This window comes from Clarias gariepinus, chromosome 19 (genome assembly GCF_024256425.1).
Source record: "Clarias gariepinus isolate MV-2021 ecotype Netherlands chromosome 19, CGAR_prim_01v2, whole genome shotgun sequence".
Taxonomy (NCBI): Eukaryota; Metazoa; Chordata; class Actinopteri; order Siluriformes; family Clariidae; genus Clarias; species Clarias gariepinus.
The window spans coordinates 21,091,556-21,118,508 of record NC_071118.1 but is presented as its reverse complement, the minus strand read 5'-3'; the positions used below and the strand labels follow the sequence as shown (position 1 = coordinate 21,118,508).

Below are 26,953 nucleotides of genomic sequence, written 5' to 3'. Positions count from 1 at the left end.
CTCTTTCTTTTTCATGATCTAAATTCTACTCAAAACCACAAGTTTGCATATCCTTTGGCTTTTAAACTAAATCAAGCATGTCCGTAAAAAGAAACAGTGCTTACATGTTTACTGTCTTGTCCTCTTAAACTGAAGCGTCACCACAAATCAGTGTTATTCTCACTGAAGCCATAATATTTTCAAGGTTATAATATTCAATAACATAACCCTGACTGTGCTGTTAGCACAATGGTGCGATGAAGTCGACAAAAGCATTTTAAACAAGGCATCGGTCATACACAGAAATAATCGTAATGGCTAAATTAGCTTTATTAGTAAATGTTTGTGTTTAGGAAGGACAGAAATATCTGAAATAATTTATACAAAACATGTTCTTAACTATTTTCATAATAAAAACTGTGTTAACAAAAAGCTTAAGTAACAGTTACAGTAGAAGTTAACAGTGAATTATTTTAACTCCAAACCTCAATATAAAAATGTAGCCCCATAAAACCCCGCACACATCAGGTTTAAGCTCAGTCGTGTGTGTTTATGTAGACTGTATAATCTGCGCACACACACACACACACACACACACACACACACACACACACACACACACACACACACGTGCTTTAAGCCTCTTCTGTGCTGTTCTGTGTATTGGAACCTTACATTTGAAATAACTATTGTATTATTGAGAATATGTGTACGTGATGTGTCTTCACATCTTGCCACGTCGCTTAGATCTGGTCCGCTGCTTGGTCTGGATCACTTTGGTTTTCCTTCTCAACACCCTCCTGTCAATCACTGGTGGATCATGGACTTGCTCGTCCTCCGAACTGTGCTCAGCCTCCTCCTCTGTTGTCAGTTTTTCTTCCTCTGTGCTCATTCCCTTGTCATCTTCTACCCCTTTCAACTCTCTTTCCTGTTCTCCTTCTTCTTCATCCAGTACCATCTTGCTCAGTCTCTTGGAGGTGCGTTTGGAGGTCAGAGGCACCGTTTTGGTTATGGCCTCACAGAGAACCTTTGAAAAATCCGAAGTGTCATTTAGATTCTTTTCCTCTCCCTCTTCATCTATCTCATCATCCTTTTGAGTTGCCTCCTCTTCCTCCACCAATAGTAGGCTGCCTATCTTCTCCTCAGTGGATTGCCTCTCTTCTTTATTAAAAGACTGTTCAGACAGGTCACTCACTAACATATTCATTAAATCCATATCCTCATCCTGTCCTGTTTCTCCCTCAGAATCAGTGCCAAGTGAAGACATTTCCTCAATGAAATGAGCTACTTCCTTATCCTTAGTTTCAGAAGCTACTTTGTTTTCCTCCTCAACAGCAAAATTTGGTTCATTATTTTCTATTTCAGAAGCCACTCCTTGCTCCTCCTCAACTGAAGAAGAACCTTCCTGATCCTCCGCATCTACAGCATCTTCATCTTGTTTCTCCTTAGCTGCAGGGGCTCTTTCCTGTTCCTCTTCCGATCCAGAAGCTATTTCTTCCTGATTTTCCGTTACTGTTGATGCTACTGCTTGTTCATCCTCAGCTGCTGGAGACACCTTGTGTTTGGTCTCAGCTGCTGGAGACACCTTGTGTTTGGTCTCAGCTGCTGGAGACACCTTGTGTTTGGTCTCAGCTGCTGGAGACACCTTGTGTTTGGTCTCAGCTGCTGGAGACACCTTGTGTTTGGTCTCAGCTGCTGGAGACACCTTGTGTTTGGTCTCAGCTGCTGGAGACACCTTGTGTTTGGTCTCAGCTGCTGGAGACACCTTGTGTTTGGTCTCAGCTGCTGGAGACACCTTGTGTTTGGTCTCAGCTGCTGGAGACACCTTGTGTTTGGTCTCAGCTGCTGGAGACACCTTGTGTTTGGTCTCAGCTGCTGGAGACACCTTGTGTTTGGTCTCAGCTGCTGGAGACACCTTGTGTTTGGTCTCAGCTGCTGGAGACACCTTGTGTTTGGTCTCAGCTGCTGGAGACACCTTGTGTTTGGTCTCAGCTGCTGGAGACACCTTGTGTTTGGTCTCAGCTGCAGAAGATGCATCTTGCTCCTCATGAGCTGCTGGAGCTACATCTTGTTTCTCATGAGCTGCAGAAGCTACTTCTAGTTCCTTATGAGCTCCAGAATCTAGTTCCTGTTTCTTATCTGCAGGAACTACTTGTGCATCTACTTCGTTCTTTTCATTTTCGGGAAAGGTTTTCTCCTCAGATGCAGGGTCATCCTGCTTGTTTTGCTGCACGTGAGCTAGAGTACCTACTTCCATTTCTTGGTCATCTTCAGCTACAGGTGCTTCTTCCTGTTGTTCTGCAGCTGGCTCCTCGGAGGGTTCCACTGTTTGAGTGTCATCCTGCAGAATAGTGAGTGTGCATTAATATTTTAAAATACAGATTTTAGTCCAATAGCCTGACAATAATACAGTACAGTTTTCTATATTCTTCTGTGTCCATTAAGGTTTATGTGATAAGGAGAGAACAAAAATAAGAACAAATTTTGTGATTTTATCACCATACTTGTGCCAATACAACCTTTCGTACAGGAGCCTTGAGTTTCTCAACCTCCATCTCTCCTTGTTCCTTGCTGGCAGTGCCATTCTGGACATCCTCTTTTTCTGCTCCCTCAGTTTTATCTTTAGCCTGCATGTTATTTACATCCACAGTCTTCAGCACAGGAAGATATGAAAACTGAGTTATCAACCAATCAAAAAGCGTTCAAAACCAATGAAGAAGACTAATCATTATCTACAAAGCCCAATATGACTAAAACAACATGCCTAATAAATGTTAAATGGATACAGTGTGGTTCCAAGCATATAGAGAAAATCGTGCACGTGTGTGTGTATTTGTCATTGTTACCGGTGTCTCAGTAGGAGCCTTAGGCACTGATTCAACTATCCCACCATCATCAGGGACAATTTCCTTCTGCTCCTCTTCTGCCACCTCCAACCTGTGATAACACATTCACATGGTCAACAATCTAATGATCTAATCTCGCTTTCCCTCAGTCTAACTTTTTTCTCCTCTGTCTTCAACACTCTTAGAAGAGCAAGTCTAGATTAAATTGCTTTTTGAAAAATGATAACTTAAAATGGCAGTGCTTGCCAAAATAGCCAGCTTTAGAATTATTAAAACCATTGCTAAAGTCAGGTGGAAACTGTATAAAACCGGTTCTTATTACACTAGATGCATTTACATTCACTTCAACACTAATAAGAAATAAAAGCACGATTAGAATAAAGAAGCATCTATGTAAACACCTGACTCAGAATAGTTTAAACCAATCTTACCTGATCAGAATAAATTTTCAATTGGAAGAAACGCGTATAAACCTTTGATAATCCATTCAAAAGATAAACATAGCCATGAAAACATGATGTTTTTCACCTTTTTGCCCACATGGGGTAACTTTAGGCAATATGATGAGATTCTAGGAAAGAAAATTTGCTTTCATTCCTGCTAAGTGAGACCAACTCTCTCCCACCCGTGCTTACTTTTATCCACTGACTGTTTGACTGAGAAAATGGCACTGATTGACTTGCCATTTCACCACTCATAATGTATAAAAGAAAACCTAACCTAATCTCAAAGCTTAAGGGAAAAAAAAAAACGCTTCTGCTGTTATATTTCCAATAGAAATAGTTATTTTATAAAAAAAAATCATCACTTGGTGGCCTCCGAGTGGCGCAGTGGTAAAGTGCTCACCCAATCTGGAGGTTTAGAGAGAGCTGATTGGCCGAGCTCTCTCAGATCTCAATCGACTCCCCTGCTGGGTCTTACTGGTATAATCAACATCCATGTGCGGGTGTACTGTTTACTATAACCCTGTGACCACGTGTGTGTGTGTGTGTGTGTGTGTGTGTGTGTAAAACGTCTTTTATTTCGTGTCTGTATGCATGTGTGTACAGGGCGCATGATGAATAAAGCAAAGGCAAGTCTAATTAGAGAGGTTAAAAAATCAATTTTCTCACTCTGCTTAAGGCTGCTCTTTTTCAGACCCCTCCTACTTTCGCCTTGACAGACACACACACACACTCTTTCTCTCTGCTGTACACAGAAACACTCCTCTGTCGCGATTCTCTTTAAAGGTAAAGTGCAGTATAAACTAAATAGTTTTAGTATAAAATAAATATTTTTAAAGTAAAAATAAAATAATTTAAAATATATATAAAATAAATATTTTTTATTTTAAATAAATATTTTTAATAAAATAAATATTTTTGAAGTGATTCCGTTAGTGTGTCGCTCAATCAAGTGTCATTAGAGATTTCTTGTTTTTTTTTTCCTGATAAAACAGTGTTTTCATTGTGTGTGTGTGCGCGCGTGTATGAAAAGAGTGGAGGAAAGGTGTGTAAGATGAGAAGGGGGAGACACACACACCGTCTGCCTGCACAAACGGAAACACTTATCTGTCGGGATTCATTTTAAATTAAAAGGTAAAGTGCAGGTTAATTTGTTTTATTTTTACATTATATTTTGTGTTAATAATTTTTATGTATTTATTTTTTTGGGCTGTGGATCGAATAATTTGAGTTTCCATTATTTCTTATGGGCAAATTTCGATTTGGTTAACGAGTGTTTTGGAATACGAGCACGCTTCCGGAACGAATTATGTTCGTAATCCAAGGTTCTACTGTACTCCCACATTAATCGGGCGTCTGTGAGCTCACGCAAGTGGAGGGAATGTGTTACGCCGCCCCCAACGGTGCGTGAGCGAGAGATCAGGGGGAAAAAAACAAAAACATTTTTTATTGATTGTTAGCTGTACTGGTTTTGCCTTAATGTAGTGTAGACCCTGACTTCAGTGGAAGTTCAGTAGTGCCGTACAAACTACAGACATTTAGTTCAATGCCATTGGTTAAATGAAAGAAATGTCTTTCTTCTAGAATGGCTTTTAAACAATTCGTTATCTAGGAGGTGGTGTGTGACTATACGTTTGGAAATTTTGGTGACCCCATTTTTTGTGAGCAAGCAGTTCGAAAAGATGCGGTCGGCTGGCGTTACGCGGTTCGGAGGAAACACATGATAGTCTTCGGCCCTCCCGGCTAAATGGTAGTAGTAGCCTTAATGTGGGAGCCCCCTAGTGATGGGGAGGAATTTGACATGACTAAAAAACCAAAAAAATAATTATATAAAAGAAATCTTAGGTCTGTTTCATTTTAAGTTGGCCAGCATTTAAAATACATCCTGAAAAAATTAAACTGAAAAGACACTGTGTCAGAAAGAAACTTTTTTTTTTGAAAAGTTTATTATTATTTTTTTTTGCTTTTGTAAAAATGAGAGTTAAAGACCTGTTTATTTTGTCTGGTCGGCTATCCACCCCCTTTGCCTCCTCTTCCTCTCGAACTCGCTTCCTCCGCCTGTGCTCACTGCTACGGGTGCGTGTGGAGACTGGTGTGTCTATCTCTGCATAGAGAAAGAAAGCACAAGATACAACGTTTACGGATTTATACAAGAATGTACAGTGCCTAATCAATCCACAGTACTAGCTTTATGATTTACTTTGCTTGTCAGAATATTTTTAACAAAGTGTCAATGAAAATGTACTCCTTTAACGGCCCAAATACGTGGAAATGGCATAACTACCAGCTATTTTCCTGTAATGTGCAAGTGGTGTTTGTGAATGATTGTGTTCATGAATACAGTTCCCACAGACAGATTCGTTACTTCTGCAAGTTAGCGACAATATACAGTATCCATCCATTTTAAAGGAATAGGTGTTCGACTTGCTGCATGTTCACAGAAACAACTGCAGTGGGCTTTGAGCCACTATGGCTGGGAACATTATTCATGGACATATGGCCTTATTTAAAATTCAAATGGTTTAAGCATCTCATCGCTCTTTATGTACTCTCATACTGTTCTTGAGGTGTTCTGTAAATATCTATTAGTTTTTTGAAGTCTTATTTCGATCCCTTTGTACATACCTTCAGTAACTTTATGATGCTTGATAACCTCCTCCTGTGGAAAAACAAATGGACAAGGTGAGCTGAAATATGTTGTATAAAAAACTTATGTAAATTCATGAAGACAATTTTAAAAATCACTAGAAGTGAGATTATTGCTGCCCAATTTTCAGCTTTACTATTGGGCTGCTCAACTCAAAATTATAACGAGCTGGATTATGAATAGGCAGGACGCTTTATGGATTGACTTTGAATCCTTATTTTGTTATCCCAGAAGATTAGAATCCCTTTGGTTTATTAATAATATTGATCAGATAAAACGTCTCACTGATAATATAATTATTTATAATACATTACTGGTTTGGAAAGATGTGAAAAAATATTTGGGCATTCCTCACATTATTTCTGTCCGTTCTCCCTTGGCATTTAATCCTGATTTTCCAATTCAGATTAGGAGTATTGGGCTGTCGGAGTGGGGTTCTAAGGGCGTGTCTGACTTTTCAGACCTTTTGGCTTGTGATACCCTGAAGTCATTTGAAAAAATTAGAGCAGAGTTTAATATCCTCTCTGTAGATTTTTTTAAGTACCTGCAGGTCCGGCATTTCTTTGAATCCCTATTAAGGCAGAACAAATTTCGTACTATTTTATCAGAAATGGAAGAAACCATAATTTCAACTAAAGTTCTTAAAGGGGCCACCTCTAAGTACTATGCTTTATTAGCGCACTCAGATTCCTCAGCCTATGACTCTCTAAAATCACTGTGGGAACAGGATCTGGGGGTATCATTTAATCCAGCAGTTTGGACCACAATTTGTAAAGACATTTTCCCAAAAAGCACTTCAGTATCTTTACACGAACAAAATTTCAAATTTTTTCACAGAATTTACTTTACACCTGTACGTCTTCACAAATTGTATCCAGGCAGTTCCAATCTTTACTTTAAATGTAAAGCACATAGGGGTACATATTTTCATGTATTCTGGTCCTGTGACAATATCCAATCATTCTGGAACGGGGTTCACTCTGTAACTCAAGAGATAATTGGAAAACATTTTATTCTGTCTCCTGCACTGTATTTGTTGAATCATATTCCTGAAGGCCTTTTTGACAAGGACTCCAAGCTCTTGTTTACAACCCTTTCATTTTTGGCAAAAAAATGCATTTTGCTGAAGTGGTCCACTCCCCAGGTTCCAACTATTACTATGTGGATATCCCAGCTGTCATCTTTTCTTCCCTTGGAGAAACTAACTCATGATCTTAATCACAGGTCGGACAAAATTTGGAAACTCTGGAAACCTCTCCACTGTTTTTTGCAAAAACTCTGAATGTTTATTTTAACAGAGGTTTCTATTTTCCCCATCATGTTTTGCTTTGCTTAACTTCAGCAGGCAGAGATTCATATTTTCTTGTACATTGCATATTGTTATATTTTTTCAGCGAGGTGGGTGGTTGTGTTTGTTTGTTTGTTCGTTTGTCTGTCTGTTTGATTGTGTTGTATTATTTGAAAATCCTTAATAAAAAAATAAAAAAATAAAAATAGAAGTGAGATTATTTATTCTTAAATCTACCACTTGTATGAAAGTTGGATTTATTCCCATTTTGTATGATCGTGGTTAGACCTCCGGTTAACATTCATAAGCAAATTCGCACACTATGGGCAATTTAGGAATGCCAATTAATTTTATTTGTATGTCTTTGGACTGTGGGAGGAAACCAGAGAACCCGGAGGAAACTCGCCAAACAAGGAGAAAACATGCAAACTGCATGCACACAGACCCTGAGGTGGGAATCGAACCCAGGACCTGGAGGTGCAAGGCGACAGTGCTAACTAATAAGCCGCCGTGCCACCATCATTCATACCATAGAGCTCTTGAACTTTCTGCTCAGAGAACATATTAGACCTAAGCTGTCATTATTTATAGGTTAACTTGTTTTGAGTTCCTCAGGTTTGGATTAAACCTAATAAATAACAACTACAATAAGTGATTGGTTTAGAACTACTACTTTTAATAATACTGTGTGTTTATAAGCTTGTTTTTTTTTTCCTCACAAATAATGCAAGAAGGGCATTAACATGACAGTCACAGATCACTGATCAAAAATGACAGAATGAACTTTTTAAAAAGAAACATACAGTAATGTTAAGAGAGGTCTCCTCCGATTCCTCCACATGATCCTCCACAATATCTCCATTTTGCCCATTATCCTCTGCATGGCCACCTTTATGAGCATCTACTACATAAAAAAAAAACATACAAGTAAAGGTAAAGCATTAACAAGAAAACATATTAATGTAATAAAATCATGAAGCAATTATGGTTGTGTTGGCATATTTGCACTGCCCAGTACAGATGGTGATTTTACGTTAGCATCTACGCCACAGCGTTAGAATTCCCGCCGTGTACAGCTTAGTGTTTCACCAGCTTTCAACCTGTCAGCTATTTAGGAAGGCATTATTTTGTTGAATCAGGTGTCTAAGAACAGACAAGAACTAAAACAACGTGCAGTGTCAGGAACTAAAAGTGCCTCTGTGATACACTCACAGACACAGCTTTAACAATTATTTTACTAATAATGTTGGTGACAGATATGAATAATCATACGTTTCACTGGAGACATGTTTAGAGAATTAAAAAGACAGGACACCTAAAGTCATTAGCTAAACCAAATAATTAATGGATGCTGCTTTAAACCTAGTCAGCTTAGCAAACTTGCTAACAAGCTAGTGCTTGATACTTGGTAACTAGCATCTTCGATTTAGGAAGTTTTTCATAGAAGCAAAAGGGTTTAGTTTTTGGTTATTGAGCATATTTTCCCTTAGAAAAAAATATTGTTTATATATTGTATGTGAAAATGTTTGAGCCAGTAGTCTCAGTTTCCTCACAAATTGCCAAGTCATGGCTCCATTAGATTCAAAGAACTAATCTGATGGTGAAATTAAGAATCATGGATTATACCCAAGTATCTACCGTTCAGTGGTCTAGTGGTGAGTTTATAAGCCACTTTGGTCCTCTGGTAGGGGCCACCGATTCCCTCTACCTCCCAAAACATGTCCACATCAGCAGGGTAACGATCCAGGTAACGCCTACACACTGCAGAGAGAGGGAGAGAGACATTTACATTTAGGAATTTGGCAGACGCTTTAATCCAGAGCAACTTACATTAAGTGCTTTGACATTTCCATATCCTTAGACTGGTTTACCAGGTTACTAACTAGAACTACCCAGTCACACTGTTGATTTTTACCTAAACCCGATAGAAAACCTCTAGAAAATCCTTGGCGATAAAGTTATGGACAAAAAAAAAAAAAACACTAACCACCACCAGGAGAATGGACGAAGTGTGGACCAAAATCACTTCAAAGCAAAGTGAAAGACTAGAGATATGCTGTGGCCGCAGATGCGCTGAAGTCATTCGGAGCAAGGGCCTGTACACTTCCTACTAAATGTTGACTTTTGTAACCTGTTGGAAATTTCTTTAAATGATAAGCAATAAAGATTACATAATTGCTGAAAAGTGTTCATAAATTGTTCTCTAATTTTGATCGCCTCTGTACATTTGCAATAATAATTAAATAAAATAGAAAATGGTAAATAATCTTTTTTTCCACTTAACTCAATTTATATGAAAGGTTTAAGACAACTTTGCTGCTGGATTGAACTTTCATTTCTTTCAGGTTTTGAACACTGGAGACTGAAAACAGTTGAAATAGCTAAAATCCACTATCCGCTTTAAGTGTACCACTATGGCGCCTTAGATTCAGTCCCATACAGGTAGAATTAACCTGATGTCCGTTGATGTATGCACGCCAGCTTCTCTGTCTGCTATTAATCGCTATTTAAATACTATAATATTGCAATACTGCAAACCCTTCTAAAAGTAGTATGTGATGTCATTTAGAAACATCTAGTGACATTTTCAGCATCATTTTTAGCTACTTTTGTTTAAAATTAGCTGGCAACTATACTTGGTAGGGAAATTTTCAAATCTAAAATCTATAATGCCCAAGGTTGAACATAATTACTAAACATTACTATTCAAATAAAAACATTCTCACCATTTGTCATAGCTGGAGTCAAAGGGTACTTCAGGCCAAGCTCATCCTCATTAAAAGAATCCACGAAATCCTCCAGCATCCGCAGCCCATAGCCTTTCCCCCGGTGAGCTTTCCTCACAAATATGGAGTCCATCACAGGGAGGAAGTAGCATTGCCTCAAATAGTTATTACAAACAGTCCCTGCATGTGGCACAATAAAGAAACATAATGCACAAGTAAAAATAATGAAACATTATATTCCAGCAACTAAATGCATGTGTAATTAATCTACAGTAAAGTAATGTTGGTGGTATTGTTCTAACTGGTGACTGAACACTGAACTCATTTTTATGTTTATGTAACTAGTTTGAGATGTGTGGCTTAGTATCATGCAGAAAACACATTACGATGCAGCATGTTGTGCCTGCAAAGGAGTGTAACGTGGTCAGAAACAATATCCACCACCAGCTGGTGAGTTCATGAGTCCATGGTAATGCTAATGTCTGACCCAACCGTGTGTATGTTGCAAAAGAAATCATGATTGAATCTTCAGTTGTACAGTTTTGTTGATTCTGTGCACACTGCAGCCTTCCTACAGTATGTGGAACTTGATGTAGTCCTCTGCTGTTGTAGTCCATCCACCTCAAGCTTTAATCATTTCTGCTTACCACTAATGTGAAGAGCGGTCATTTAAGATTCCATACGCTTCCTGTCAGCTCAAACCTACTTGGGCGTTCTTGTCTAACGTCTCATCTCTCACTCATTTCTGTCCAGATACACACGGGTGTACATCAGTCAAACACATGCACAGTAAGCACAACTATACAACACACCAGAGAAGCTTTGGAGTATAAATCTTTTTTATTCTGATTTTTCTGGAAAAATCAGAGTCAGATTTAAACAGACCTTTCGGTTTGACCGAGTAAAATCCCACAGCCTGGCCACTCTTCCAGAAGATTTTGGCATGCTCGTTTTCACTGTGGCACAGGAAGGGCATCTCTCCCTTTTCCATCTCATTAGTGCGGTAAACAATGCGGTTTAACACATACAGGACGATTCTCTCGCCCACAGCTCTCACCTAGGAGATATCAACAAAGGATTAAAACAAAAAGAAAAAGGAAAAAAAAAAGATAGAATTGACAAGCAGACACTTCACACACAAAAAAAAAAAAAAACCTTACCCTAAAATTTCCTTGTTCAACATTTTCATCTTTGGAAAATGTGTATGATCAAACTTATGTCTACTTAAAGTGTGTGTAAATTTGAGAGTAACATATTAAAATGCTTGATTTGTAGCTAAATGAATTAATTTTATTACCAGCATTATTCATCAAAATTCTTAGCACAGGAGTTGCTCACTTGTATTGAAATTTAGGTAATGAGGATTAGTACCAACCTCAGATCAAAATGGCTGGGCACAGCCTCAGCAGTGAGAAGTAGCACTTCTCATCTTTTATTGAGTTATGTTGTATATGCAATAGTATTTACTTTAGCTCTATAAACATGAAATATAAAGCTTGTTAAATCTAAAACTGACTACACAGTTTGTAGACGAAATACTACTGTATATGGCCAAAAGTATGGAACCATCACATGCATTTGTGGTCCTTCCTCAAACCACACAATTATCATAAATGTCTCAAAGAAACATATGTATTAAAGAAATGTCTGTCACAGTGGCTGTCACAGTTAATATTGTGTAGTGGTGGCTGAAAGGACAGAAATGTCCACAGTCACATCCCAAAAACTTTGAAATGGGATGTTCCACATGCACACGTGGTTATGATGGTCAGGCGTGCACATACTTTTGGCAGTGTCATTTTAATTAATCATTACAGTCAGCTGGTTAGGTTGTTTGTAATAAAAGATGAACTCCCATCCACTCTCCAACTTTCCACTTTCAAATTCTGATACAGTATGTTTTAGACTGTTCATTCTGCTGTACATGCAGCATTAAAATGAATTCCAGTGTTAGACAAAAGGTAAGGTAAGGAGAAACCCACTGTTGGTTTATGTAAGCAGTCTTCACAGATATTTCTGTTATAAAGTCATCTTTTAAAACAAAGGCTTGAGCTGAAACGCTTTGTTCTGTCTGGATCTGGAACGTGTTTCATTTCAATAATGCACATTATATAAAAGTGCATTATTTCTTACATAATTGTATTTTGTCGGCATGTAAACTTGATTCGTTTAGTGAGTCTGGAGCAACATGGTCTTAGTGTGCTCACAGCAGTACTTTGTTATGCCCTTTTTGACTTTTTAAAGGCCAGCGGAAAACGTGAAAAAGCGTGTGTGTGTGTGTGTGTGTGTGTGTGTGCTTATGTGGTTCAGGACCAGTTCTAGGACTGCATATGCAAACTAATTTCCAGACAACTCAAACACAGAGTGAACTCGTATTTTTCATACACCACTTACTATTTATATATCTGCTTTGTGTTCTTGTGTGTTTTATAGAATTTAAATATTTGCAAAATGTTTAACAGTACTTGAAAACTCAATAAAGTAACAAAGTAACTATTGAAGAAAATATGAGAGTTGTCCCAGGAACTTCTAGAAATGAAATGGCTAGTGCACACCTACTCTTCCTAATAAAGGTTCTGTGAAGGCTTGGTCAAATTCTCACGAATGGTTTAGGAGGAGTTGCAGATCGAGGAAAAGTGTGACCTCATTGAGGACAATCATTTCAGCAATCAGTGTGGCATCATCGTAAAACAACTTCCCTTAAACATGCATTCAGTCGTAGTCTACCGCAACAACAAAAAAGGCAGTGCCATCTTTTGGAATTACCATCTATGTGTCTGCGCTTTGCAGGCAGGTGACAAATAATTACGACATTCATTAAGTATTGACCAAGCCTAAAAAATTTTTGGTTTATTAAGAAAAAAAGAACAAAAACAAACAACAACAAAAAAGGAGCACTTTCAATATTAAAAGCCTGAATAGTCTAAAAAACAGGAAGAAAGGGAAGGAAGCCAAAGAACATCAATCAAATCGACACTCAAGTGCCCAGACCATGTACTACCTTGATAAGTCCTTCTCGCCTGGAGTTTGCCGTTTTGAGGATATCTTCCACGGCGTACCACTGATTGTCTAAAAACAAAGCCACAGCTAGAGGGAGAGGAAGAAAAGGCAGTGAATACAGGAGAGATAAATTATGTTTTCACAGGAAAAAAAAAGAAACATTTACAGAGCCGGCAAACAATTTTTCTTTGGAAATAAACTAAGTATCGTTAAACATCGCTAGAAGCAAAAGCAAAAGCAAAAAAAAAAAAAAAAAAAAAAAAGGCACAATCTAAATTAGCACATAATTCACTCTGTTCACAAAATAGAATTTTGAAATGTACTGTTTTCACAAGCTGGTGACACAGAATGAGGAGAAATCAAATTCATAAGTGCACCTCCCAGGCACAAAAAAGCAGCAGTGCGCTGACACGTCCCATTTTTTTGGTTGACCAGATGTTTAGCTGACTAAAAAGAGAAGCTGTCTGATATGGTGTTACTATACATCCCATACTGTTTAGGCATGTCTTTTTTTCGGTGTTCTTGGTTCCTATTAGGGCTGCAACTAAAGATTATTTTGATAATCGATTAGTTGGGCGATTATGTTTTCGGTTAATCGATTAATTGGATAAAACCTAACCACTTCAGGGTATTATTTATGTATAAAAATTAACTTTTAAAAATGCAAAAGCCACATATAGAGTTTAATAATCTTTAATTTTGACATTTTAAACCTTAAATGAAATGTAGTATATATATATATATATATATATATATATACACACACACACACACACAGTATATATAGTTTAAAAAATACACTGATATATTCAGTTGTTAAGATATAAACAGCTAAAATAATGTCATTTTGTATAATAAAATGATGTATGCATAAGTAAAACCACAGTAAATTACAAGTTAACTTTGTAGAACTGTAGAAAACTGTAGAAATGCAAAAAGCTAATCGTCACAAATATACTGTTACTTGCATTCGCTGAAAACCACAACAATCACTAAATGTAATATTCTACTGTTATTCGCACCGTGTAAATTAAGCTAATCTAAAGTAGCGCCATTTAGCTAATCACTCTTGCTCATGAGGTGATTGCGCAATGTGATGCTAGCGAGTAGCACGTGAACAGATCTAGCGCGACTGTCCCGAAGTTAGCAAACTGTGTAAACGAAAGCACTTAAACTATACAACTTTTACACGATGGAGATACAGTTTTTACTGACCCTGCTGACGTTTCGCCATCCATAACACCAACACATTTTCTGTTTAAGTGTTCGTGCATGACATGCCGTGTAAGCTCGGTCTTGCATAGCGTGCAGGTTGCCGTCTTCTTAGAGGCGTTTAATGTAAATCACTCCCATACCTTGGAGGACTCGGGGCGCGCGCTTTATCCTGCAGACGCTTCTGTAACCTCCATTGCGCGAGCGGCTGTGTATCTGTGTGTATTTGTGCATCTTGTGGTCGCGCTCCTCAGTGACGTGAGCAGCCCAACTAATCGATAACGGCATTCGTTGACAACGAATTTCATTATCGATAATTATCGATTTTATCGATTAGTTGTTGCAGCCCTAGTTCCTATGTCTTTTAGGTCCTGGGACTGGACATCATCCTTGTCTATCTTCACTCTCAGCATGATGATTCCTTTTTGGAACCAGTGAGACGTCCCTAGCCTATTATAAGAGCCCAGAAGTGAAACATTGTTTACGTCAATTTGTTTCCTTGCTTTTGATTATGCTGCCAGAGTGTTGGGACAATGTTAATACGCCCGAGGGTCTACACAAGCAAAACATAAAGAGCTAACATGTATAAAAACACTAGTTAGGAGCAGGAGCGAACGTTGTATTTATGTTTAGTTAGTTAGTATAGTTAGAGGACACCATTTCCCCAAATTTGTTTTCATCTCTTTTGGTAGATAAGGTTGGTCCTTGTGTTAAAGTTAGAATGTTTTATGTTTTATTCATTTCTTACTATTGAGTTTATCATAGAAATGCTTGTATATTTTTTGTAAATGTTGTTTCTTTAATTATTTAAGCATTGGTTTCCTCTGTAACTTCTTTACTGACTTATCCATAGAACCCCGGAGGCATGTCTAATGAATTTATATTAGATGGATGTCCAAAGAAATAGTGATTTCCTTATAGTATGCATTTATTATCTTTTTTATAAGCGGTAGAATAATATTTCTTTAGATAAGAAAAGATAAATGAATAAAGCCAAGTTGTTACCTGTGAGCTGGTCCTGTGGGGTGAACAGTGCCAGGACTTTGTGCTGGAGATTGGCTCCATACAGAGGAACAAAGCCAACACTGGACAGACTGATCTGAACCTGAAACCATCAGTACATGCAGTAAGCTGCTAACCCAACAATAGCCTTCCCTCATAGACTAGAAGTTTGCAACCCCAGAACTGCAAATTAATCTCCCATGGAACGACCATATTACAAGACAATAAATTGTGTGGACATGACAGATAAAATAAACCTATTCTCTTGTCTTACTATAAGAGAATTACCTTCTTTCCACCTGGCAGAGTAAAGTAATGGGCTTGATCAGGATCAGCATAAAGCAACTCATTCATGTAGCTGCGGGCTGAGCGCTCTAACTCGCCATGACTCATGGCATCTAGCACATCCACAGGGAACTCCATCCCTGCAGGGGACAAATGTTTAAGGTCAGACATAAGTCACCTTTACAAAGCCATAGGCTTTACACTTACACAGGCTTGTTTTATGTATCCAGACGGTCAAAAAAGCCCCTTGGAAACAAGGTTAAGAGAAGAAAGAAAGAAAAAAGAGATTTCAAAGAAACCACTCTACAAAACAGAAAATGCTGAATAGGTCCTTGACCACCTGAAAAGCCACAGGATAATAAGGACTGCGGAGAAGATGGAGCTAGACGTCCCATATACAATTTTCATCTGCATTAAAAAAAAGGCACTGTTTGACGGAAACCATATACACAAAAATACACAATACATTTTGCATGATATTTGGGCCCCTAGGACATGACGCTGGTTCTTCCTCTATCATTTACACTTATATAAACTTAAGTTCATTTACACATTGACTCTGAAATCATTTGAGATCATTAAACCATGCTTGAGGTCATGAAAAATTGCTGTTCGTCTATAATCCTACAGGTGGTGCACTCTAAACTGGCAGGCACTTTAAATTGGCACAGCATCCGATGTGAGAGGAGCAAATTTTTTGCAAAGTTTGTAGTTTGTAAAGAGTTGGAACAAAATCTAAAGAAAAAAAAAAAATCAATCTAATCCAGATATTTATAAAATTGTGATACTTAGAAAAACGCGATGCAAATCAGCAATTAAGTATCATGATAATATTCTACCGGGTGAGGATTCCCATCTGTATGAGTAAGTGTCTGAGTGAGTGTTTCCATGCTTGTGGCTTGTGATGTGCTTGTGCCCCAAAGTTCCCTGGAATAAGTTCCAGGCCTCGTGTGAGCCTGCACAAGATAAGCAGTGTTTAGAGGACCCTATAGTAAAGTACACTATCCCATAGAGGATCTCCATATCATGATCATCAACTCATGCATAAGCTTGACCCCAAATATGCAGTGAAACATTAACTTCCCAGCAAAATTATGTACAAATAAAGAAAGATTTTAACATTGCATAAGTGTACACGAGTTTATACTCATGACTCTCAACATAACGCTACCACCACCAGGCTTTATTATGAGAATGGTACGAGAATTATTATGAGCAGTGTGAGAATTCTCCCAAACATAGCATCAGACCAAAGAACTTTTTCTTCCATCATGTTATAGTTTCCCTGATGCCTTCTGGTATCCAGACAGGATTTAATATAGATCCTAATTTGGTGGAGTGTATAAGTGGAGTATAGAACAGGTTTTACAACCTCAGTATAAGCCCTTTCGGCCTCTTGTTTGCCTCTTTGACTACTGCCACCTCTTCCCTTTAAGGCATCATCCAGGCAGATGTGGCTGTGCTATATTCTTTTCTTTTTTAATAGTTAATTTCATGGTGCTCAATGAGAGCAAAATTTGAGATTCTTTTAATAACCAAAGTTTTATGTACCATGACTGTACCAAGGAAACTGATTATTCATAGATTCTCACAAATACTGACATAAACTTTTAAATATATATATTTTTTACTTATTACATAATACTTTTGAAAAGTAAAAAAAACTCAAAATAGTCACAAAAGAGTGTATAAGCTTCTGAGCCATCAGTGAGGAACTTGAAAGAGGTTTATTAATAAAATAAAATGTAATTCTTCATTTCTAATTAAAATTCAGCTGCATTGTTAATGCACGTACCAACAGGATCTGCAAAAAAAATCCTGAACTATAAAAGAGCATTCAGAAAACACACACACACACACACACCACTGTGGCCCATGGGCAGTTCTCCTAGCTGCTCTGTCCTGAGTTAATCACAAACTGTCACACACCATCTGTGTCACAGTGCTAATCAGAGCAAGTAAGCAATATTTAAGCTGTCAGTTCTCTCATGCATGCACGCACGCGCACACACACACACACACACACACACACACACAAATATTCATACACACCTACAGAGAACTCTGGGAATCAAGTGCAGAGTACAGTTTTGGTTATTCTTGTTTTATACCGTAGCACTGTTTAATCTCTGGTAGCTGTTGATTCATTTAAAATAACACCTTTGACAATATAACCAGCTGTAATTAAAATGATTTATGAATTATTGTACTCTTTATGAATGTTATATTTTCTCTAGTAACAGCTCAATTATGCCACGTTGCACCAAGAAATCTAAGCTTGATGAAAAACATTTTTAAAATGTGTTGTAATTTAAAACGGTAAAAAAAAAGAAAAGATAATGTTAATGTTGATATAGGGACGTTTTCTGTATGTTGGGGGTATTTATTACGATTTATAAAGCAAGTCACGGTGACACAATGGCATAGTGGTTAATACCGTCACATCTAGGGTAGGGGGTTGAATCATTTCCCATCTTTCTGCATGGAGTTTGTATGTTCTCCACATTTTCTCTCATAGTCCAAAGGCATGCACAGTAGGACCGTCTGACATTTCCAAATTGACTCGAATTGTGTCCGACTGGGTATGTGAGAGTGTGTGCACTTGTACCTTGCAATGGGTTGGCACCTGATTGACCTTTTGCCGCAAGTTTCCACTATTCAGATAAAAGTAGGTCACAGAGCTTGGGTGGAAGAGTGGAGAGGCACAGAATCCAAGCTGACTTCACAAGAATCTGGAATCTGAAAGTTTGGAGTGCCAGTGGTGATTTGTAGGTCCATGTCATCTCATGGTGTTGGTCCACTGAGTTCGATCAAGTCCAAAGTCAACGCAATCATGTACAAGGAGATTTTAGTACTCTTCAAGCTTCCATTGGCAAACAAGCTTTATAGAGATGCCAACTGCCTTTACCTGAAGGACTTAGCACCTGTTTACAGTGCGAGTTTACATCTTGCCTGACCTGAAACATGTAGAAAATCTATGGAGTGTTGTCAAGAGAACAATGAGAAATAACCGAACCAAAAATACAGATGACCTGAAAGCTGCTATAAAAGCAACCTGATCTTAAATACAGTGAAACCTGGAATTACGAGCATAATTCGAAGCAAGCTCGTATTTTAAAACCCTCATAAACCAAATCTAATTTCCCCATAGGAAATAATGGAAAATCTAATTATTCGTTCCACATCCCCCCCCAAAAAATAAATACATCAAAATAATTAATACAAAATATAAGGTAAAAATAAAGCAAATTAACCTGCACTTTACCTTTAAAAAAAAAAAGAAAAAATATATCCCGACAGTTAAATTGTTACCGTTTATTTGCGCAAGCGCTGTGTGTGTGTGTGTGTGTGTGTGTGTGTGTGTTTGTGTGTGTTCTCCCCTCTTCTCGTCTTACACAGTAACACTTCTTTCTCTCTTAATTGAGTTTTTCCCACACACACACTGACACACACGTACTGGCGCACACATTAACGTAAAGACTGTTTTATTGGAAAAAATAACAAGGAACATTGTTAATGACACTCATGTTAGCGCATACTAATGGAATCACTGCTAAAAATTAAAAACCTAACAAATTAGCCTGCACCTTACCTTTAAAAAAATCGCAATACAGCAGTGTTTCCATTAGAGAGAGTGAATGAGTGAGTGTGTGTGTGTGAGTAAAGGCGAGGGGAGGAGGGGTGTGTGTGAAGGCGAGAGGAGGTATGTGTGTGTGTGTGTTTTTGTGTGCGTGCGTGCGTGTGTGCGTGCGCGTGTGTGTGTGCTTTTGTGAAGGGGCACAGGTCCAATGATGTGCGCAGACAAAGTGCAGGCTGATACAGAGAGGGAGAGAGAACTCCGTTACTCGCAATCCGCGTTACTCGCAATCCAAGGTTCCACTGTAATGCCTTGGCAGTGCCACAGGCTGATCGCCTCTATGATGCCAGGTAATTCAGACTGCATTCATGCACTCCAGGTATGAATAAACACAATGAAAATTGAATGATTGTAGACTGACTGAATGATTTCTTTAAGAAAATATTTAACTTAATTAACTTAAATGCAACCACATATGTTGTGTTACCATATAGCTAAAACAATTGTCACATTCCAATTCCAGAATGTTTTTTTTTTTATAATTTCGATGATTATGGCTTGCTGCTCAAGAAAAGCCATAATCATCGAATCCAATATCTCAAAATATTAGAATATTTCCTAATCTAAAATATATAAATATGCCTCTCGCAGCTAAGGGCCTAGAGAGGGCTGATTGGCCAAGCTCTCTCAGCGATTGGGATAAAAAGGCGATTAGTGCCCTGATGTTAATTACAGCTCTTCGGCCAATTAGGGGCGTCTGTCAGCTCGCGCATGCAGAAAGAGTGGATAGCGCTGTCCTCCGAGTGCATTACGCTGCCCCCAACAATGCGTGAGCGAACAGTTCGGAAAGATGCGGTCAAGTGGTTCCGAGAAAGCACGTAATAGTCTTCGGCCCACCCTGACTGACGGGTAGTAGTAACCTTAATGTGGGAGCCCCCTAGTGACAGGGAGGAATTAGACATGACTAAAAAAAAAATTTCCCCTGATTTTCTGCCTAATTTAAAGAAATATATATTAACAAAAAAACACTAAAAAATATTTCACATTACATGTAATAAATCAAGAAAATTTATGATAATTTCTCTTTATAGATGTAATTACTAAAGATAACTTCAAGAGATTCAAATTTTTCAAAATGTACCCTATACAGTATATAAAACATTTTTCACTTATAAATTAATAAAACAGAGAAGAAGAAGCTGGTAAGAAGCTTGGAAACTAATCCAGCAGCATGGATTAATTATTTGTCCCACCAATAAAGCTTTGGTTAGGGTTCTCATCTTTTTAGACACCCTCTGATTGGTTACAAGCACTTTGCCTTAACTATGATTGGATAGACGCCTTACTGCACATGAAATGCAACCCAACCTGTGCTCCATCCTCCACCAAAGATCTCCCTTCTAGAAACTCATCACATCATCAGACTGAAAATGCACAGAAAATATTTTTATATATTTATATATCAATATTTTTTTTATATAGAACAGATCTGATCAAATGGCTAATATTTACCTAGTGAATGGAATATCAAAAGTTTACAAACCCTGTATCATTCTGATGGAAAGGTTCCCAAGGATCGAGCAACATCATTCCAACTGAGGTCAGAACACAATGCATTTTTATTCTGAGTGAGAAATTATTCCAATCATTAATGAAATATTAAAGTGTATGTAAATGCAGCTACTGATATTTGTGTGTAAAAAAAAAAAACTAAAATACAAGACATGCCAGTGCTAGAAAATAACCAACTCCGGATCAAATAATGCATCACACAATTTTTTTATTTAATATGTGTGATGTAAGACTGATAGCTCACTACAGGCCTTCATTTCATTTCACAAGAGGAAAATAAAAGAAGAGAACAAACAACACTCTTAAGCTGAGGTGTATTGAGGCCATGCATTACGTAACTTTGAACCAACAGCTAAGCCAGCATCGTATGGGAAGCAGGAAATTAAATCAGGGACAGAGGATCAGAGGATGAGCTTGGAATGCACAAACCTCAATATTGTGTCATACACAACACTACAGACTAAATCCATGACTCAGGGAGTTCAAATAATTGGAAATTGCATGCAAACATCTTCATAACTAATTAATACTTTTGCATGTCCAAAAAGATTACTCATTCAACTCATTCGGCCCACTTCTGAATTCTGCTAAGCACTTGTGATCCTTAGAAATTGAATTTCATACAAATATGAAAAATTATTTTCCTCCTTTGCATTTCCTCATGTGCTCCATACTGCAAAATACTTCCACAGATGCCAGTGTATCTATTTCTCTCTGCATTATGTGCACTGTAACTGTTTTTAAAACATGGTTATCTCCTTTGCACTTCCTGTAGACGTTTATCTCAACACGCACACAAAATCTAAACCTAGACACAATAAATATATACACACCCTAAACACTTTGAGTATCCAGCCTGAAAACATCTTTAAACTGTCAGAAAGACAAATGGAGCCCCCTGCATGTACCACCTGACACACATACACACTCGACCTTAAAGTTGGAGTTGCTTTGCTTGACCTGCGAGGTGATTCAAAGAGAGGGATAAAGTACATACAGTTAAAAAAGTAAATTCAATCAGATATGATCACTGGTACACTAAATAGACTCTTGAAAACATATTTGTTAGGTATGTTTTAGGAGGAAAAAAAGTACACTTTTCAGATTTCTGAAGTCCCCTGGGACAGGCCGTAGGACCCTGTACAGGATAAGTGGTAGAGTGAGTGAGTGAGTGTGATATTAAGATGCCATGAACAGAATATTACTCCAGAAACCTGGCTGCTGCTGGCTGCACTTGAATGGCAGGTTCGGGAGAAGTGTGATTCATATCAATGGCCGGCTTTTTATTGTAACGCTGCTGCTAGCTGAATGCTTAAAAGTCAATGTGGAAGGCCATGGAGCACAGAAGGTACATCATTAACCCTGGTTATTTTTAAGTAAAATAGATTTGCATTGGAAGGGCATTCAAGTCAAACTGAGACTTCTGAAGACATTTCCCATGAAGGTGTAAAGGAGCGAAAGCCGCATTAAAATAGCTCAGATCCCACTGCATCGTCAACATTCGACAAGCCTTGTCCTGGAAAATCAAGAGATAATCGTTGTCAATTTGTAGAAAAAAAAAAAACACATTTGTGTTGGAACTGTACACACACTACAATGTGTACAGTTATGTGTACAATGAGAACAGCAGGGTGCTTACAACACAACCCTGGGGGGCTCCAGTACTGAAGCTGAGGGAGGCTGAGACATGCCTGCCTATGCTTGCTGCCCGTGGTCTGCTAGCTAGGAAATTGAAGATCCACTGAGTCCCACGTGTTCCAGCTTGGTGGTGAGTGTGAAGAGAATTATAGTAATAAACCATGAATCTTAGTGGACAAACAGCATTTTGACATAACTCCCCTTCCAAGTGTCCAGGTGAGTGAGTAATGAATGTATGGCTCCGGCAGTAAGCAAACTGTCCTGGATCCAGCGTCTGTGACTAGCCGCTCAAAGCACTTCATCACTACTGAAGTCAGGGCTACAGGGCGGTAGTTGTTCAGGGAAGCAGGATGAGGTTTCTTTGGGACAGAACCAATGATGGACCCTTTAAAGCATGTGGGGATTACTGATTGGGACAAGGAGAGGTTGAATGTTTCTTTGAACACAGATACTAGCTGGTCAGTGCAGGCTCCGAGTACTTGACCTGGGATGCCTTTTGGTTCTGCTGCTTTTCTGGTGTTCACCCTCCTGAAGTCTCTCCTCACGTCATGTTTGCAGACAATGAACTAATTTCCAGTGTTGGCATTCTATTCCTCTCTGCAGCTGTTAGCCCCGCTAACATTAGCATTGCTAATGCGTTAGTTGCAGCCTAGAAGCAAGCGTAGAAGGTTTTCAGCTCGTCTGCCAGAGACGCATCCGCATTCATGTCATCTCAGAGCATCGCGGATCATTTTATCCACCCACGACCTCTGATTGATGGTCATTTTCATCCGGTAGTTAGCCGATGAATATCACAACCACTTCCTAACAGGTTGATGTCCTCAGTGCTGTGCCGGAACATGTTCCAGTCTACATCATCAAGTGAGGCCTGTAGAGTGGCCACCGATTGGTCCGTCCAGCGCGCAACCTCCCTCTAAGCCAGGACTTTCTGTTAAAAACTTTATTTATATTTAGGAATGAGAAAAATGGTGGCATGGACGGATTTCCTACATTCTTTTTTCCTAGAATTCTCACTTTAGTTCTCAAAGCCATCTATGAACAGGACATTGCACCACCAGCTCCAACTGTCTCAGGGGTTGCAGGTTCTTAAGTAAGTAAAGTAGCTTAAAAGTCATCTAGTGACCCAAAATTTCACTCAAAGAATGCCATAGCTGTGTACAAAGGTTAGTCCTTACAGTTGCACCAGTGCAATTGCGTCCATTTTTATATGACAAGCAGTTTATATCCTGGTATCTTTCCCATTCAACAATTCAAACAACCATGACATGAAACAGTGGGAAACACTGGGAATAAACTTTGAAAAAAATATTTTTGAATCTGATCCAGGGTTTCAGGCTAGTATTGGCACTAATATTGAATCGTAGTAACAAATTAGTTTATGTCTAAAAATAAAAACTAATAGTATGGTGTTTAGGTCAAACTTTTACCCAGATGTTACATAACAGCTGCCTATTGTAGGGCTGGCCGATTTGAAGAAGAAAAATTTAATCAGATCGAGCCTATTATGAAACATTGTGGTTGCAATTTCAACCATGATATGTCAATTACTATAAAATGTACCAATGTACAAATGCAACACTCTTGATTTGTTACGGAGAAAGAAGGAAAGGGCCACACCTGACCATCCAACTGCTTGTCAGCCATTTGCTCCATTATTTATGAGCCAAAGAATGAGGAGGGTTGTGTGTGTATGAACAGTTAGTGCCACATTTTGTTAATCCCTCTGAATTAAAATTTACTTGGGTTCACTCGGATCTTCAGTTTTTCATTTCAAATTTAATGTGGTGGTAAACCACATTGCAGCATTTTGTGATTAAATAATTGCACACGTCAATACTTCTATTCAAGCAACAGCCTATAGGAACATATACACCCTCACTAGCTCACTGTCTTGAACTGCATTGCTAACTGTTCTAAACCACAGAGAGGGTCTTTGTCTGCAGCGTGAGACACATTCACATGTGCATGTGCGCTTCCACACATACATTCACACAATAGTACGCCTAAAGAACATTAAAAACTTGATGTTTTAGCTCTCAACACTACAGCATAAAAATACATGTTCAGAATTGAGGTGTTTTTTCACAACAGAGTCTCCCCCAAAGGTGTCAGAGGTCGAGCAGATCTTTGCTGTCTTAGAGTAAGACTGTTACTTCAAAAAAGCCAATTATCTCCAAGTCAGATTGCTGGACTACTAAAATACTCTACACAGGAAAAGCAATTTATTTGTTCTGTAAACAAGTTCAAAGTGCTTCATTTATATTTCTCCAATAACAACAACTTCTTTCATGTCCTGACATATTTGATGCAAAATCTATGCATGCTCAACCCAGAATCGCTCTACTCACATGTAACCCAGGAAGTATGTTCACTTAAATACACTGCATGCCCATGGACCAAAAATTGTGTGTCAGCAATTTTAAACTGAATTGTGACACAAATTAATATGGCCAAATTTGTTTTACGAAATAAAATGCAAATACATTGTTTAATTCCCTTTTAGAAGCATGCTGCAAATTATACAAATGACAAATATGTAAGACAAATAGACTATATAAAAAAAAACAGGACTATCTCTAAAAATGCTCCTTTAGTTGTTTTCAACATCATAACTTGAATTAAAATAGAGTAAAATATAACAAGAATAAACGCAAACATAGCAACTGTTCTACTTGCTCTGATAAAGTAATTACATTTTCTTTTGAGGTAGACCGCAGGGGGTCTAAGGCTATGTTTTATTACACAGAGTGCTCCAAATGCTATTGTCTTAATTTGTGTACTTTACAAACACAAACATACACATACAGTAGTTTATTGCCTTCATAGGCAGCCTGTATCAATAACTACTGTACATGACTATCATTTATCAGTCGTACATAATGATATGCATTACTATTTAGGTTTTATGTTGTTTGGGGATGCGATATGGAGACACATGAACAAGGTACTGTTATAAATTAGAGCATCTCACTGCAGAGATGAAGGCGATATCGATATCTTGTACATAATAATTTACCAAAATGTTTTAATCAGCTGTAGCGGTGTAAGCGCTTGGTGTAGCAAGATGTGGCACCAATATTTATTTCTCCCTCTCTATGACCAGCCAAGCAATGAAACATGAAACACCATTTCTTCTGGAGCAAAATGCTTTCCTGGCTTTGAAGGCTTTGTATCACAAAGTATAACACTTGATATAACACTGCATACACACACTTCTGTACAGTCTGAGACAGGCAAAAAGTTAAATAACTTTTTTTGTATTTGATATTGTTTACATAGTGTATATTCTTAATAACTTGTTAGGTAATATTACCTCAAGGTAATCTCATAAAAACAAATGTTTAAACACAGTTTGGTAAATTTGAAATAATGAGGGGGAAGTAGACTTGCAGGCTGATGGACAAACATGGCTTTATGAAAAAAAACTAATAATAATAATAATAATAATAATAATAGTTTTTATTTCATACATGATCAATTGTAATTTAATGTTTTATTATTTTATTTACTATTTTATTTACTATAAAAGATCATTCTAACAGCTCATTATACACATTTTTACACTCAGACTAACCATTTACATTGATCAATCACTATATTATATTGTGAAGCAAAAAAAAGAAAAGAAAAACTGCAGGATAATAATCTGAATAAATTTGACATTATTGGGAAATTATATGAAAGATTTCTTACATGCAGAAGCTTGAGAGGAAAAATCAATAGTAAGTGGGACTATGACCACTCTTTAACTATATACAAAAAGATCACAGTGTTTAACATAAATTAGCCTTATACAATAAATATGCCCTTCTCAAAGCCCTTCATTTAATTTACAGACACAACACAGCAATATAAATGAGGAATAGGGTTTAATTTAAAATGAACAAAAAAAACATATAAATGTTTTTTTGTTAATTCTAAATTAAACCCTATTCCTCATATATATATATATATATATATATATATATATTAGAAAAATAGCTGATTCTCTGGCCCATACACATAAACAATATAAGTTATGCATTACTTATATATTTATGCATTTATATTGATTGATAAAATAAGCTTTGAGTTTGGTAAACGAGTTGTTACTAGTTCTGTGTGCATGCATTTGACAAGTTTAATGACTACAAGTTGCGCCATGTCTTTATTCGATTATTTGCTTATTTATAGTTTGTTATTGTATATTATATATTAGAACACTATCTGTACAGAAAGTTGAAGCAAAACACGTGATTTAACACGAAACTAGAAGACATTACCTGGTATCTGTGATTTAAAAGATCGATGCTTTTTACTTTAAAAGTAACGCTCGTGCCGTTAATCCGCGCGCCGTACCTGAAACTCCTTCAAATGAACAGTAGCTCTAACGACCACGTAGTGTGCGTCATTTCCTGCATTGTCTAAAAGACTAAGTAATCTCACATCGCAAGAACCCAAACAGAACAGGGTGGCTGTGTGTGAGCGGAGGAGAGCGGGCCGTGCAGGGGAGCGTCAGCCTCTCGCGCTCGTGCGAAAACAATTTCCTGCGTTTTAAAGTGTTTTTTTTTTTTTTTTGCATGACACTGCTTTTTTTCTGATCAGAAATTCGCTTACTCACCTTGGTCTCGGTGGCGACGCGCTCGTCGTAGTATTTCTGAATAATTCTTGGATGTTTTTCTCTGTAACACAGATGTCCAGACTCCAGGCCCGCAAACGTCAGCTCAGTGTGACTCGGAGGAGTATTGGAGCACGAGCG

General features: G+C 37.9%; 1 protein-coding gene across 5 annotated transcripts; it reads right to left on the bottom strand.

The window, feature by feature from the left end:
• Positions 1 to 285: 285 nt before the first annotated feature.
• On the bottom strand, positions 286 to 26,953 carry fam169ab (family with sequence similarity 169 member Ab). 5 transcript variants are annotated; one of them, XM_053479134.1, is made up of 13 exons: positions 26,816 to 26,953; positions 15,432 to 15,568; positions 15,147 to 15,246; positions 12,931 to 13,016; positions 10,815 to 10,986; positions 9,930 to 10,109; positions 8,830 to 8,964; positions 8,007 to 8,107; positions 5,894 to 5,927; positions 5,258 to 5,372; positions 2,826 to 2,916; positions 2,484 to 2,630; positions 286 to 2,320 (listed from the first exon to the last, which is right to left on the bottom strand). In XM_053479134.1, exons 2-13 carry the CDS (start codon positions 15,564 to 15,566, stop codon positions 704 to 706), a joined length of 2,913 nt encoding a protein of 970 aa, XP_053335109.1. In that variant the 5' UTR covers positions 15,567 to 15,568; positions 26,816 to 26,953; the 3' UTR covers positions 286 to 703. The 5 variants fall into 5 exon arrangements, with proteins under 5 accessions (XP_053335109.1, XP_053335113.1, XP_053335111.1 ...); XM_053479138.1 differs by having other exon boundaries at positions 2,499 to 2,630; XM_053479136.1 differs by having other exon boundaries at positions 8,842 to 8,964.

Coding starts and splice junctions, on each gene's coding strand:
- fam169ab (XM_053479134.1), bottom strand. CDS start 15,566: ATGGAGTTCCCTGTGGATGTGCTAGATGCCATGAGTCATGGCGAGTTA. Junction 15,247..15,431: donor CTCTGCCAGGTGGAAAGAAG/GTAATTCTCTTA, acceptor TGATGGTTTCAG/GTTCAGATCAGTCTGTCCAG. Junction 10,110..10,814: donor TTACTCGGTCAAACCGAAAG/GTCTGTTTAAAT, acceptor TGCCACATGCAG/GGACTGTTTGTAATAACTAT.